This window comes from Anabrus simplex, chromosome 5 (assembly GCF_040414725.1).
Source record: "Anabrus simplex isolate iqAnaSimp1 chromosome 5, ASM4041472v1, whole genome shotgun sequence".
NCBI lineage: Eukaryota > Metazoa > Arthropoda > Insecta > Orthoptera > Tettigoniidae > Anabrus > Anabrus simplex.
This window is the reverse complement of record NC_090269.1, coordinates 174,041,170-174,058,123: the sequence shown is the minus strand read 5'-3', so window position 1 is coordinate 174,058,123 and position 16,954 is coordinate 174,041,170. Positions and strand designations below refer to the sequence as shown.

The 16,954-nt window shown below is 41.0% G+C and overlaps 1 protein-coding gene across 1 annotated transcript in view; it reads left to right on the top strand.

Annotated features, from left to right (window-relative positions):
• The window catches only part of LOC136874736 (uncharacterized), a 74,712-nt gene that overhangs the window by 46,598 nt on the left and 11,160 nt on the right, over positions 1 to 16,954 (top strand). Inside the window, exon 2 of the mRNA XM_067148404.2 lies at positions 11,273 to 11,453. Coding sequence (XP_067004505.2) covers positions 11,279 to 11,453 — 175 coding nt within the window. The 5' untranslated portion in view covers positions 11,273 to 11,278. The remainder of the gene's footprint in view (positions 1 to 11,272; positions 11,454 to 16,954) is intronic.

The window sequence follows — 16,954 nt, the reverse complement described above, 5'->3', positions numbered from 1 at the left end:
GAGGCACACAGAAACCGAATTTAAGAAAGAGCAACCCGCTCACAAAGTTCAAGCCTATTCAAAGGCCACACCAAACTCAACCTTCAAGCTGCCCTCCAGGCACACAAGACCAGGGGTAAAAATACCCAACCTACTGAGGCCTATTCAGTAAAGAAACAGGACAATTACATGGCCCCAAAGTATCAACTTGAGTGGAGGCGTAACTTGCACTCCTAATATACTTTTTTAAAACCTATTTGGCACTAGGCCGCTTATCCAAGGGCTAATCCCATACTACGGAGGTGACACGATAGGAAAACTTTATTACATTACGAAGAGAAGGGAAACTGTTATGAAAACGTAGTCACCTCAAAACAATATGAGTGGGAGCTCGAGAGGGTTAGGCACTCTCTATCCCAATTTGTAGTTAAAGAGACAGAATTTATACCAAGTGTCTTTTACATTTTAAAGGAAAGTTACGTGATAAAAGTTTCGAACCTGCCCCGAGGGTTAAACTGCTGAGCTAGCGAGCAAAGAAGTTATTAAAAGGCCATTACCTGATGGATGAACTGCTGCCCGAAGAAAGAGGCGCTTCCCGCCCCCTGCTACATAATCACACTAGGATAGATGTTACTGAAGTGGCCCGGAGACCAGAAAATCAGCAGTTTAAATACCCTCATGGAACATTCGAGACCTTTTAAGAATGAGAGCCCACACCCCCCTCAATATCGGAGAAGACATACGTTATTGGTCAAAATTTAATTAGAGAAATTCAGGATTGGCTAAATTCAAAACAAGCGGAATGAGAAGGGTTATACTGCCAACCCAAAAAATAACTGAAAGAAATTTAACGAAGAACAAACTTATGACTACAAAATTTCTTCAAGAAAGGTTCCTTCACTTCGCACTAGGGTGCACAATTGTAGTTTTTAGTAGTGCCATCTAGAAGAGAATGTTCACACTTCTTACTATAGAGCAAACAAATATAAATCGAAAAAGACACAGTTCAGAACTCTTCAAAATTTACAATAGCGACATCTTCTGAGAAACTTTAGAATTAACATGGCTGTTAAAGTTCAGGCTTCCTCCAGTAGAGGAGTTTCAACTGGCGCAATGTTTGAATTAGCGGCGTGGAGGTGTACCGCCCGGTACAATAATAATAATAATAATAATAATAATAATAATAATAATAATAATAATAATAATAATAATAATAATAATAATTTGGTGTGGCTAGTGTAGCCTAGATAAAAACCCTTCCATAAGCAGACACAGGGACTTTCTGTAGTCTGTGTAAGAAAGGAAAGCGATTTGACTCCGAGAGACTACTCAGAACTGTCCAAACAAGTAGCTGCTATGTTGTTGCACTATCCCACCCAATCAATGCGCTGCGCTCTGCGAAAAATTCCTGTGCCAGGCCAATTTTTTATTTTTTTTCTTCTTCATGAAAACGACTACTCTCCATTTGACACAGAGTATAGAGGGGTACGGACATGGCTTTACTTCATGTGTGTTTAATATGTCCTATATCACATTTTATTTTTGCTGCCAAAAGAGTAAGCAACGATAAGTTATGATGTATAACCCAATGCTAATTCGTCTCCTTGTAGCTTAGTTCTCGCATCGTGAGGATTGCGTAAGAAGTCTACTAAACAAGTTTGCTCAACCGGGTTACTGAAAGGCGCGGCTGTGATCTGTTGACCTTTACCTTCCCTGGTGTAATATTTAAACGCTGTAATTCAAAGTGTTGCAGGGTATGTTTTTAATTAGTAGTTAGCTCTCGTGCATCCATAGCGCGCGAGCGTCGAGCTCATGTCATTGCCCCATGATCACAAAGCTCACGATCTCCAGCTGAATGCGAGCCGTTATTTTAGTCAGCGTAAACAAAGCTTTCATTCTGCAGCTGGCAAACCTTGCTAATTTGCTTTTTCATTCCTAACCCACGTCCAACTCCGCGCTGCTTCGTCCATCTGAGGAAGAACCACTCGGCAGTGCACAAAACGTTACTGTTTAAGTCCGCCTCCTCACCGAAGCCTAATTGATTCACTCAAGGGGAAGTCTATCTGTTCAGCCTTCGTACCACAAAGTGGTTGAATCCTCGAATAGTACCGCCAATGATTGCGCTTGTAGAGAAACAGAAAGAACCGATGGTGGTGTTATGATTTGTAATGCAACGCATGATGAGTGAAACCTTTGCCATTATTTTCAAAGGGAAGTCAATCACCATCATATTATTATTAGGCTATTATTATTACTAAGCGTTCCAACTCACTTTAAATTTGTAGGAAAGCCGGCAATCAAATCAAAGGAACTATGTCACTCGCCAGCGGCTACCTTAAAAAAGACAGTAAAATCTGAAATATTTCACGTGTTATGCATCATGTAGCCTTTGCTGGTATTCCTGTCCTAGGTAGTCGGATGATGAAATACATTTCAAAAGGTTTACTTCATCCACGCAGCACCGCTTTACTGTAAACTGGAGAACACACAACCGGATACTGTTAGTTGGCAGCTCGGAAGACCCACATCCTCATTCCCACTGTCAACATGGCATACTTCAGCGCTCTTGTAATCACGTATTCAAGCTCCTTTGTGCAAACGGATCTGAACTTCCTACAACACAGACAAAATAGTTTCATATATTTTTCTCCCTTGATTTGTTATGCCCAATTAAGGAGCGTGTTCGAACTTATTTAGAAAAATGTATTTTTTAATTATCTCTTCTTTTGTACACTGTGTTCTTCTGTCCATCCTGCAGCCTGTATAGTTTATTCTGGGTTTCGCTGCAAACTTATGCTTGTTTGTTCTATCTTTACTGGTTTCTTCGGTGATACCAATTTCTTGTTGCGGTTTTTCAGGAATAGTGCTAGGTTTTGAAGTTTCTTTGTTCATTCTATGTAGGTGACCGTAGAAGTTTAATGGCTGTTTTCTAATTGTATCTGTGATTTTTCTGCGATATGATTAATTTTCTGTGGTTTCTTTTTATCCTAATTCCATTTTAGTATTGGTCCTAAGCTTAATCTGAGAATCTACAACCCCTCCCCCTCTCCCTGTTTTTCGATATTTGTTATTTGTGACTTTCCACCAGTTATCAGGGTTTTGGATGCACGAAGTGCCTGTGGTTTGATGACGGTGTTCAGGTATTTTGCATTTTTTAAAAATATAGTTCCCGGTGAATTGTTTAGCTCTTTTCAGTTAGCAGTTCTTTCTTTGTTTGCATTATGATGTATCCTTGCTGTCTGAATAATTTCGCCTAGACACTTCAATTCATCTACTTCGAAGATTTTTCCGAATTTGGTGATTAATTACTGATTGTCGAATCTTGATTATGTTCCTTCTATATACTGAGTCTTTTCAAATGAAATTTGAAGTCCGGTTTTTGTCACTATTTCATGAAGTTTTCTGTGAACTGAGTTGCTTCTTGTCTGTTGTTTCGGGCCGATGACCTATATGTTACGCCCCTTTAAACAACAAGCAACATGTCTGTTGTTGGAAAGTATTGCTAGGTCATCTGCAAAAGCTACGCAACCAGTGTGAATTTTATTTTTAAGAAGTCCACCAACATATATCCCTTTCATTGCATTTTTTCATTACAAATCGCTTTTTCCAAAACTAGATTGAATAGTAGCGGGCTAATCCATCTCCTTATCGTACACCGGTTCTCATTTAACGGTTCTGAAATTCTCATAAATTTAACTTTTAACTTTTGAAATTCCGTTTCTTTTCCTATCGACTTGGAGTTCCTGCAGTAATCTATCTATGGAGTCACACGCCGTTTTGAAGTCAACAAAACCGGGCGAGTTGGCCGTGCGGTTAGGGGCGCGTGGCTGTGCATCCGGGAGATAGTGGGTTCGAATCCCACTGTCGGCAGCCCTGAAGATGGTTTTCCGTGGTTTCCCATTTTCACACCAGGCAAATGCTGGGGCTGTACCTTAATTAAGGCCACGGCCGCTTCCTTCCAACTCCTAGGCCTTTCCTATCCCATCGTCGCCATAAGACCTATCTATGTCGGTGCGACGTAAATCCACTACCAAAAACAAAAGTCAACAAAGGTGGTTACTGTTTGGTTTCGCGAATTTGTAAGATGGTTTCTAGGTTTAGAATTTGTTCTGTACATAATTTTACTTTCCGGAATCCTACCTGGTAATCTCCAATTAGGTGGTCTGTTTGTTTTTATAATCTATGAAGGAGGGCTTTATTGAATATTTTATAGTTCACTGAGAGGAGAGAAATTCCTCCTCATTTGTCCCCTTTCTTGTAAAGCGGGTGAATCAATCCTCTTTTCCAGTTCTCAGTATGCCAGATGTCTTGTAAGTTTTTTGAATACTCCATCTTCTCCTAGTGTGTTGTTGTCTTTTAGTTCTCGAATTACCGGGTGAGTTGCCCGTGCGGTTAGAGGCGCGCGGCTCTGAACTAGCATCCGGGAGATAGTGGGTTCGAGTCCCACTGTTGGCAGCCCTGAAGATGGTTTTCCATGGTTTCCAATTTTCACATCAGGCAAATGCTGGCGCTGTAACTTAATTAAGGCCACGGCCGCTTCCTTCCAACTCCTAGGCCTTTCCTATCATACCGTCGGCATAAGACCTATCTGTGTTGATGCGACGTAAAGCCACTAGCAAAGAAAAAGTTCTCGAATTACTTGTTTGACGTCTTCTAATGTGGGGGTTCTGAGTCTGGATTCGGTGTGGCTTTTCAAAGGTGATTCGTTCTTTCGGGCATTCACAGTTTAAAAGGTCACTGAAATAATTTACTATGAGTTTAAAATTTTACTCATTATGTGTTTCGAGACTCCAATCCGAACGTTCGAAACAGGGACTAGGTCCAATTTGGTCATTCTCCGAATGTTTTGTAGATGTTCCGTATTCTGTTTTTCTTAAAACCTTGTTAGATTCGGCGGGGATATTCGCAATGTTAAAATTTGTGCTTTGTCTTAGAAATTCCGGATCCATTCGTGAGTTTCTGATTGTTTTGGGTTTGTGCCTTTCCGGTTGAACCTTTCATAAAAGATGAGTGCTGGTCGGTGTTAATGATTCCTTTTCTGATTTTAGTATTCCTAAGTCTTGTTTTTTTCTTGAAAATGCCCATATTATTGTTCTTATTAATAATACCGAAAAATTCATTACGTTGGGAGATATCCCAGTGGGAAGGCCTGCTTATAGGAGTATAGCAAGGTAATAAAAGAAAAATATAAATTTATATGATAACAAGAAGTTACGACAAACAATTCCACGAAAACGAAATATTGCAAGAAGGTTTCTGATAACGGAGAAATAAAACTAAAAATATACATAAAAATGGGAACAAAACAATTTGACAATGAAATGGAGGTAATACTCTGTCTATGTACTCATTCTATGCTTCAATAATCTTTCTTTTTGTACTACTCATCTCCATACTCTGGTGGGTTCACGATCTGTGGAACTTGCCCAGTTCTACAGCCAGATGTCTTCCCGGAACCAACGCCATGTGGGTGGATGTATGCCTGTGTTGTGTGTAAATAAAGAAGTGTGTATTAAGGCCAACACAAACACTTAATACTCAAGTTAGAGAGAAATTAACCAGATATTGATAAAATCCCCGATCCATCCAGGAACTGACCCCGGAACCGTCCAAACTGAAGGCCACTGCGCTAATCGAACGCACGGAGCAGCACCAAGAGTAGTCAATACAATCATACTCAATTTTCTGTGAGTATGGAATGTCAAATCTGGCTGTTTAGAAGTCAATCCATGTGACTGCCATGCGATACTCTTTACAGAAACTCCATTATTGAAATATTCTGATAAATTTGGTGTCTGAAAGTTAAATCCTGAAGTCTTCTAAATATTTCCGGCACCAGTTATCTGAAGTTCAGATTGCATTAGATTATTTCTAATAATAATAAGAAAAGGTAGATGTTGATGATGACTTGTAACGTTACTTTCCGGTATTATGACATGCCGAGGTACCCATTTAAATTTCTGAAATGATAACCGATTACACTGGGATTCGAACCCACCATCTTGAACAGAGGCGCTCAAAGCGTTAAACACGAATGAGCGCGAGTGTGGGCGTGCAGTTGTCAATCTGTAATTGCGAAAGATTCACTCTGGTCATCTTGGCATTTCCTTTAAAGAAGTAACTTACCATCAGGCGCCACTAAAGGTCGAGCCTCTTGTCTTTGGATGGTCCGTTAATTTGCCAGTAAAGCTACTGACGTGGTCTTCTCATGCATCAGGACATGGAGTGCCAAACGGTGCCGACTACCTATGTCAGGTTTGAACCCACGATGTTGGGATCCGAACGCCGGCACTCTACCACGGATCCACTTAGTGGGGTACGTCACGACTACTCGTTATTTTACCACTTTAAATCACTATTCTCACCACCATCAATAAGGTAACATTTCAGTGTTGTAATATAAATGAAGAGGTCACCAAGTAGACCAAACAGCTTATGGACAGAGTGGGGAGAGGTGGATTTCCAAGCCACAAGACTGTCTTTTACGTGTTCCACACTTTACATGAGGAAAGTGAACACCTGATTTGGGTGATATATAGCTTCAGTACTTCCTGGCAAAGTGCTTTCAAGCTCAATGAAAGAATTGGTTTAGCAAGCTCACCAGTCGACTTCCTCTGTCATGCCCTGGTTAGCGACGCCACCACTAAAACAAATTAACTGTACAGGGAATTTCCTCTGACGTATTTGAAGACCTGTTCTTTTATGCTTGTAAAATGCTTCGTTCTGAAACCTTCAGGACTTTATATCACACTCTACAATGTAAAAAACTTAAAATACAACATTATACTTTTCTTTCAATCTTCTTACCGGGGAAAAAGAATGTCGCTCAACTATTATCATTAATATTATCGGGTTGAGTGGCTCAGACTGTTGAGGCGTTGGCCTTCTGAACGCAAGTTTGCAGGTTCAATCCTGGCTCAGTCCGGTGTTATTTGAAGGTGCTCAAATACGTCAGCCTCATGTCGGTAAATTTACTGGCACGTGAAAGACTCCTGTGAGACAAACTTCCGGCACCTCGGCGTCTCCGAAATCCGTCAAAAGTAGTTAGTAGGCCGTAAAAACAGTAGTATTATTATTTGTCCGACTCATTGGCTGAATGGTCAGCGTTGAGACCTTCCGTTCAGAGAGTCTCGGGTTTGATTCCCGGTCGGGTCGGAGATTTCAATCGCGTCCGATTAATTATTCTCGCTCGGGGACTGGGGCTTGTGTTTGTCCCAACACTTTCACCTTCATATTCGGTCAAGACACTACACTAAACCACCACAGGAACACGCAATAGCGATTACATCCCTCCATATAGGGTTGGCGTCAGGAGGGGCATCCGACCATAAAACAGGGCCAAATCCATTTGTTCTGCACAGCTGTGGGAAAAGCGTAAGAATAAGAGGAAAAATTGTATTATTATTATTATTATTATTATTATTATTATTATTATTATTATTATTATTTTTATTATTATTATTATTACGGAGTGACCCGTGGAATGCAGAGGTGAAAGAAGGTGTGGGCTGGAATGGGTCTATCCACAATATGAAACTAAACTTAAAATTTTACTGAAGGTTATATTTTCAATAGATAACACGATTTAACAAATTTTCACTAGGTGAAATAACAATGAAAGATCAGGTACAAGGTATAATTTTACAAACAAGAGCACGAAAGCACAAGTTTAGGGGTCTTCACTAGTTCTGGGCTTCGAGCCCCAAATGTTTACAATCCTTGAGCTACTTGCTCAACTTTACCAGGGCACATTTATCCAAAGGGCAGAAAACCCCTTCATTCAAGGAGCATTTGCTCCAAAAACCATATCAGGCCTCCTAGAGGCACTTTTACCACATAGAAAAGAGCTGGCCCGCTCTCAATTTTTCACGCCTATTACCAGGCCATACCAGATTTAACACTTAATTGCCCTCAAGGCACAACTTACATCAATTGAAGCGGGGGTATCTCGTACCCAACCTACTGGGCCTTAATAGGAAAAGAATAGGTTAAGTAAATGGCACAAAATACAAAATGAATGGAGGCGCGTGTACTTGCACTCCTAAAAGAAACTTCTTAAATCCTAAGAGACACATGTCCGATGGAAGAGGGGCTATTCCCAAACTATGGAGGTGACTCGTATACTGAATAAATTTAACACATTAAGGACTAGAAGAAAATCGGTTACAAAAACGTAGTTACCTCAAATAAAAATGAAGGGGAGCTCGAGAGGGTAAAGCACTCTATATCCCCGATTTACAGTTAAAGATATATGGAGTTTTTACATAAACAAGAAGAAATTTACATTTTTAAGAGATAGGTTACATGGTAAAAGTTTCGGACCTTCCCCGCGGGTTAAACTGCTGAGCTAGCAAGAAATAAAGATGTTAAGTGGTCATTACCTTACTGAAGAACTGCTGCCAAAAGAAAGAGGCGCTTCCAGCCTCCTGCTACACGTCCATACACTGAGTTAGATCTTGATGAAGTGGCCGAGAGACAGGAAAATCAGCAGTTTTTATACCCTCGGGGAAGATTCGAGACCTTTCATGAATAATTAAGACACACCCACAGGCGTTTATTGGGTAGCTTACAGTTACACATCAAAATGGAAGAAGAATAACACGATTGGTCAAAAATTAATTACAGAAATAATTGATTGGCTAACTTCAAAACTGGCGGAAAGAAAAGATTAATATTGCCAACCCACAAATGAAAGAACGAAATTTAGTAATAAGAAAACTTATGAGTACAAAATATCTTCAAGAAAGTTCCCTTACTTCGCACCAGGGTGCATGATCATAGTTTTTGGTAGAGACATCTATGAGACAATGTCCAAACTTCTTGATAAATAGTAAACAAAAACACATCGAAATTAACACAGTGACATCTTCAGAGCAAAAATTTAAGTAGATCCAGTTTTAAGTTCACAGTTTCTCCTGTAGAGGAGTGCATTAAGACGGAAAATTCAAATGTGCGGCGTAGAGGTGTACCAGCCGGTACAATTATTATTACGGAGATTCCGTGGTGAACAGAGGTGAAAGAAGGTGCGGACATGAATGGGTTGATATAAGACAGTCAGAAGATTAATTTAAAACTTTAAAATTATGCTATATTTCTTCCTCTGCTATCTTTTAGTTTCTTTTCAAAGTCTTAAATTTACAAATTCAGGTACAAAAGTTCGTAAGATTAGGTAACAATTTTAGAAAAATGAATAATCAATTAACAAATTTGAGCTTGAAGCTCCCTAATTATAAATTTTCCGTGAGTGCTGAGGCTCCTTTCAACTAACAGTCAAGGAGACGGATCTCCCAGTTTCTTTTACATCAATAGTATAAACATATTTGCTCTATCAATTATCTAGGAGACTACACTCCAAACATTATATCTTTCCAGCCTTCCAAAGGCACTATTCAACCTTTACATTAAGAGCAAGAGCGTTTTTGCTCTGTAATTTTTTTTTTTTTTTTTTGGTAGTTGTTTTACGTCGCACCGACACGGATAGGTCTTACGGCGACGATGGGACAGGACAGGGCTTGGAGTGGGAAGGAAGCAGCCGTGGCCTTAATTAAGGTACAGCCCCAGCATTTGCCTGGTGTGAAAATGGGGAAACCACGGAAAACCATTTTCAGGGCTGCTGACAGTGGGGTTCGAACCTACTATCTCCCGAATACTGGATACTGGCCGCACTTAAGCGACTGCAGCTATCGAGCTCGGTGCTCTGTAAATTTACACTTATTTTCAAAATTTCACATCTTCCAGGCCTATCAAAGGCACAGCCTACAGTTTACGAAATAGAGCAGTATTCACTATTTTAAATGCTCAACAGTCTAACAATTTTACATGAAAAGAATGAAATAGAGTTCAACAGGGGTATCGCGTAGCCTACCCATTCTACCAGGATTTTCTGAAAAACAACAGGTTAAAGTTACCGGCCCAAAAATAAAACTGGTGAAAGGCGGACACTTGCGCTCCTTGGAAATTGAAATGAAAAGCTTAAACCCCTATATGGGCTTATGGCCCGAAGTTACAGAGGCTACTGAGGTGACTAGATGGAAAAAAATATTTCAGTTACAAAGATTACAAACTGAAAAAGGTTACAAAATCATAGTCACCTCAAAATCAAGTTGAGAGGGAACGCGAGAGCGTAGCTCACTCTCTGTTCCCTGATTTCGGTTAAGTTCCTTAAGCTTGTTTGAAATTTACATTTAAGGTTTGAAATGTACATTTTAGAAAATTGAAGTTACATTATTAAAGATTGGAAACCTTCCCCTCGAGCTACCGTTCAATGACTATCACCTAGTTAGGCCAGAACTGCCATTACCTTGAGCTGGTGGACTTCTCGTAGATGGACGAGGCACCCTCGCCTCCTTCTTACTGGATGCTCAAATAAATACCAGAAAATTTTGATTGGATGAAAAATAAATATACAAAATTTTCTATTGGCCGACTTTAACACACCAAACACAAAGAAGAAACAATTCAGTTTAGTAAACCTTAACATGCAAAATTACTCTACAATTTTCATAGTCATTCTTCACACCAGAGGGCATAACATAAGTTTATAGCAGTGACATCTGTACACAAAAGTCCAAACTTCTTGTATTAGTTGTTGCAAACTTCATATATCAGATGGCATTCTCTAAGGCGCTTAATTTAACTGTAGGTACGGGGCTGGTGTACCTCCGGTACAATTGTTATTATTATTATTATTATTATTATTATTATTATTATTATTATTATTATTATTATTATTATTTATCATATGGTCGATGTACAGCATAATGAACAAATTATAGTGCATATTTATGTAATCAAAAGTAAGAAAATTAATCTAAAATCATTATATTGTAATATGTCAATGTGTGTCAGTGTGATTTCCCTGGTAAAACCTCAACTCGCAGTCTTTCATAATGTGCCTGATAATCTACATCTCGGCGCTATAATCACGCTGGAGTATGTAAGTTTTACTCTGATTGTACAAGTTACCCACCAACACTTTCATTTGATATCACTAAGTCGTTGTTGATGATTCGCCTCTAGCAATTGTGTTAAATATGATAGGGGTTCGTCGCGGTCTTAAATGACCTCCTCCTATAGTGACTCTTTAGCTGAGGACTGACTGAGTTATATTCCCTCACAAGAACTATAAATATTCTCGTGCAGACCGTCTGGATTAGAAGTCATCAGTTAAGGCTGATGAAAGACAGGAAACTATTTATTGGAAGATTCACTGCACTCTTTACATACTTCTCCGTATATCCACTATACTAAGTGGCATTAGATGTTATAAGTCCACGTGTCTTTTCTTTTTCAGGGCACCATGAGGAGCAGAATGGTCGGGCTGATCCTGCTACTTGCGCTGGGTTGCTCCGTCAACGGAGAAGAGTCGTCGGACGGATGGGAAAATGTTCTACAGTGTGTGTTCCAGCCTAACCTGGCTGAATGCTTAGAACAACGAAGTGTACGAGCGCTTCAAGGCTTCGTTGAAACAGCAGGTAACATTACAGTCTTAAAACCCGGGAACGCCAGAATTTCCTATTTTCGATTTTTTATTTTTATTAAATATTCCCAGCATTCAAATATTACAGAACATTTAAGAGTCATTTTTCTAAAAATTGGATGGTTGTTTTCTAAATGGGGGCCTGATACCGTACGGTACCGCACGGCGCTTGACATAGCTTTTGAGTGAAATATAAAAATGGTTACCTCGTTAGAATACCATGAAATTTAATGCTTAATATTGTTACAGAATATCACTTACAAATTACTCAGCAATAAGCAAAAGAATAAACGGTGTTTATATGTTTATTTGTGGCATGCCTTTATGAATTACGAAAAATAACATTGGCTCAGACGTGACATATCTTTAGGAATTAGGTTTTGGTTTTTTTTTGCTATTTGTTTTCACGTCGCACCGACACAGATATGTCTTATGGCGACGATGGGATAGGAAAGGCCTAGGAAGTGGAAGGAAGCGGCCGTGGCCTTAATTAAGGTACAGCCCCGGCATTTGCCTGATGTGAAAAAGGGAAACCACGGAAAACCATCTTCAGGGCTGCCGACAGTGGGGCTCGAACCCACTATCTCCCGATTACCGGATACTGGCTAGGAATTAGGAATAATGCTACTGTGCGCATGCCTTTGCTGGCGGGATGTAGTGTTTACAGTGCACTATGTCTTCTGGTATAGGCTAGAATAAATTTGTTACTATCACTGATCTGTCTCAGTCTCATCCATAGCTTTGACAATGTAAAAGTGACCAGGGTATGAGCGATTCTAGTAATACCGTTCCTTATGCAGCTAGTCCCTGTTATGAATGGTGTGAAAATATCGCTCATAGGGTCGGTTGGTGCATGCATTCAGTGGGCTTGGCAGACTGATATGTAATAGCAAACTTCTGGCTCAGTGAGGAAAGCAACGGGAAATTATCTTACTCCTCATTTCCCTAGCATGCCTCTTCAGTAACACCTAGGTTATCTATGACATCTGTTGGTGGAGCTGTAGAGGATCAAACCAGCCTTCGGGCTGAATACCCAACATACACACACACTATTATAGGGTTCAGTTTATTTATTTAGTCACCTATTTCCACATTTAACTAGTTTGGAATGGCAAAAAATGGTTTACACAAACGCCCGCACTACACTTGACGCATTCTGTGCGGACGCGGGATTCACATCCGGCGGCCACACAGCGCCAGCGTTGGAGCGATATACTGATGTAAGCCATTGAGTCTCAAGGTGTCAGATACTCTAAAAACAAAATAATTGAGAACAACTGTATTTATTTCTATTCAAAATAGCACCCAAATACGTGTATATACGAAGGGCGTACTATATTGTTTTACATTTTATTTTTTGTACGTCCCGGTATGGTTCACATTTCACTTTTGAAGGTGGTGACGTGTAACTAGTGTCTTGTTCCACCGTTTGGTAGCAGCACACGCACAGGGGCCAACGAATGCACTCCTCATAGCCATTTAGTAACAACGCTGTCAGCGTAGGAGCAGACAACATGGAAAGCAACCGTCAGGGACAGCGCTATACGACTTGGTTCCTTTGGTGTTACTTTGAGACTTAAGTGGACTGTTGTGGGTCATCTTTCATCTAGGTAGCTGGTGGACGATGTGATTATTTCGCTCCCTTCGCGGGCCATGAATCATTATCGGACTTGGATTATCTACTCCTGTGCGTAATTTGCTGCTTCAACACTACTTCAGCGGGTACCGGTACTTGAAATTGACGTCCCATAAGGTTATATGCGAGACCCCCTTCATCTTCATCTGACAATACATTACATTCTGGTGGTACAATATGGCTTCAGCATCAGTATGCTCTTCTTCAGTAACATGTTGAACCTCCTCAAGCATTAAGCCACTCAAATGAAGTTCGCACATTAGACATAATACATCGCACTCTCCATGTGTGTAATAACGTGTTGTATTTATTTTTAGTGAAATCTACATGGCCGACGACCTTCGATGTTAATCCCCTTCAAACAACAACCATCATCATCAGTAAATTCTACCCCACTGTCGGCAGCCCTGAAGATGGTTTTTCGTGGTTTCCCATTTTAAAACCAGGGAAATTGTACCTTAATTAAGGCCACAGCCGCTTCCTTCGCACTCCTAGACCCTTCCTGTCCCATCGTCGCCATAAGACCTATCTGTGTCGGTGCGATGTAAAGCAACCAGCAAAAACAAAAAAGGAAATTCTACAATTGTACCATTGTATGACACACATGAATCATCATTTTCGACTATAGTATGAATTGTTTCTGTGAATCACCCTTAGAAGCAAGGAGAAGAGAAAGAGCAGAAAGGTATGGTAAGCGCCGTGCGGTACCATACTATCCCAACGAAATGATTAGTGGCAAAACAGCGAAGACAATTGCTTGTTATTTCAAGTCATGGACTGACATTTCAATATAATAAACCAAGCAGTAAAATATTGTATTGTCAAAATTTATATACAAAATAAAGCAACTTAGCCTACCTTAGACGGGCAGTCATTCCTCTCGACGCGATCTTTAATTCCAAGCCGTTATCGCCGCAAACAAAAGCTCAAATAAAACGCTCTGTTGATTTCAGGCATTGTACAAAGTATCTCCTTGACAATGTAAAGCGGAGTTGCCAGATTTATGGCACGGGTAATGTTCAGTATGAGAAAATCTGAAGTAAGGCGCACTGGTACGGTAGCCTACTATACGGTACCGCACGGCGTTTCCGGGTTAATAATTATATCTGTATCTTTACGTTGGAAACCGTTCATAATCCAAGGTCACCTTCATCAGAAATGGAGAAAATTGGCACCAATAGAGGAAATCCTACTTAGAAACTTAAAGAAAATGCCAAGTCGGTTTAAGTGAAATAAACGAATATTTACCATTGTATATTTTGAATGATCGGCCCTGTTTAACATGGCTTTTATAATCGACTGACAACTCCCTCCAAACTGGCATATTCATATAGATATTACACAACAGTGCCAAAAGCTAAACATAAGTTACGAGTAAACAGGACAACAGGAAATAGACCGCAAATCGCACGACATATGCACTTACCAACCTTACGTGTCGCTCTCCATAGGAGAGAAGTGTTCCCTGCTTTGACTAGCGGTGTAACCGCAAGGTAAACACAGCCAGTTCCTGTGCCCAATATTCCCTCAGTCGTGTTTGCCCTGTTATAGTGTGCGGAGTGTAGCCTCGTAGTGAACGTGACAACATAATGGCACAACGACGCCATTTGGACCCCGTTTTGCAGGGTAGAATAGTCGGCCGCCTTGAAACAGGCCAGACACAGACCGAAGTCGCCGTATCCTTGAATGTGCCACAAAGTGTCATTTCCAGGCTTTGGGGACGATTTCGAGACACAGGAGCTGTTAGTCGTAAGCCAGTACCAGGTCGACCAAGGGTAATCACCTTACAGCAGGACCGAATAACTGGCCTTAACCGCCCGACGAAATCGGAGTGCATCTGCAAGACAGTTGTCGGCGGAGCTTGCAGCCGTCTCAGGGGTTGTCGTTTCCCGGCAAACTGTGTACCGGAGGCTCAGAACAGCAGGGCTGTTTGCAAGACGTCTAGCGGTGTGCGTTCCGCTCACTCCAGCACAGAGACGGGTCCGTTTACTGTGGAGCCGTCAACATCGAAACTGGACCATGAATTAATGGAGGCATGTGCTCTTCACAGATGAATCCCGCTTCAGTTGCAGAACGATTCCCGTCGCACATTAATCTGGAGACAACCGGGTAGCCGATACAACCACAGGAACATCGTAGAACGGGACCAGCATGGTGGTGGTGGCGTCATGGTGTGGAGTGGCATCATGTTGAATGGCTCGTACGGACCTGCATATCTTCATGGGTGGTCCGAGGAACACTGTTAACGCTCGGAGATACACGGATGAGGTACTGAGACCACATGTTCGACTCTTCAGAGGTGCGGTTGGTCCAGACTTCGTCTTAATGGACGATAATGCCCGAACGCACCGCACTGCTCTGGTGGATGGATTTCTGGCTGGGGAAGACATTCATCGCATCGACAGGCCAGTGAGGTCTGTGGATCTGAATCCTATAGAACATGCCTGGGATGCTTTGGGGAGGGAATTGCATCCCGTCAGCCTCCACCAAGGACCCTCCAAGACCTTCGCATTGCCCTTTCGGAGGAATGGGATCGACTGCCACAAGAGCTCTTGGACCATCTGATAGAGAGCATGCCACGTCGCTGCGAAGCATGTGTGGCCGTTAGGGGTAACCATACACTCTATTAACAGCATATTTTGTTGTGGAAGACATTGACAAGTTTTGTTAGTTGTTGTTGTTACGGAGTTATCCGTGGTAGTTAGAGGTGAAAGAAGGTGCGGGCGGGAATAAGTCTCAACTTACAAAATTAAAGTTACTTTTAAAACTTTAACAAAGGTTATATTTTTCTTTTCAAAATCAACAGATAACAACAACAGAGTAACAGGTACCAAGTAGCAGGAAAACCATTTAAGAAATTACAATTGTTGCAAGATTTGGGGTTCGAGCCCCAAGATTAATTTCTGAGCTCTCAGCTCACCACCACAATAGCTACAGGGCAGAAAACCCCTAAGTACAAGGAGCACTTGCTCCTAATTACAATGTTAAGAGGGAAAGAGCAGACCCGCTCTCAATTTTACAAGTCTATCACAGGCTACAACAAACTTCTTTCCTAACTGCCCTTAAGGCACACATACAGAGAAACAGGGGTATCTTGTACCCAACCTACAGGGCCTTCACATGAAGAAAAGAAACTCTTGGTTAATTAAATGGCCCAAAAAACCAAATTGACTGGAGGCGTAGCTTGCACTCCTACATGAAACTTCTTAAAACCTAGGTGGCACTCGGCCAGTTATACAGGGTCTAATCCCATACTAGGGAGGTGACTAGTTGGCAAATAAGTTTAAGACTTTAAGAAGGAAAAGAAAAACGGTTATGAAAACATAGTCACCTCAAATTCAAAATGAAGGGGAGTTCGAGAGGGTTAAGCACTCTCTATCCCAAATTGCGGCTAATTTACATGAATACAGTAAGGTTTACATTAAAAAGGATTCGAACCTTCCCCCGCGGGTTAAAACTGCTGAGCTAGCAAGAAATGAAGATGTTAACAGGCCATTACCTTGTAGATGAACTGCTGCTTGGAGATGAGGCGCTTCCCGCCCCCTGCTGTTTATGTTCACACACTGCGAAAGATGTTACTGAAGTGGCCCCGAGACCAGAAAATCAGCAGTTTTTATACCCTCGTGGAAGATTCGAGACCTTTCAAGAAAGAAAAAGACACGCCCCTTCAACTTTATTGGTAGACAAGGAATTACACATGGAAACGTGAGGAAGAAAGCTATGATTGGAGGAAAATTAATTACAGAAATTTATGATTGGCTAATTTCAAAACTGGTGAAAGGAAAGGATTATATTGCCAACCCACAAACCACAGAACAAAATTTAGTAAAAATAAAACTTAGGAATACAATATTTCTTCA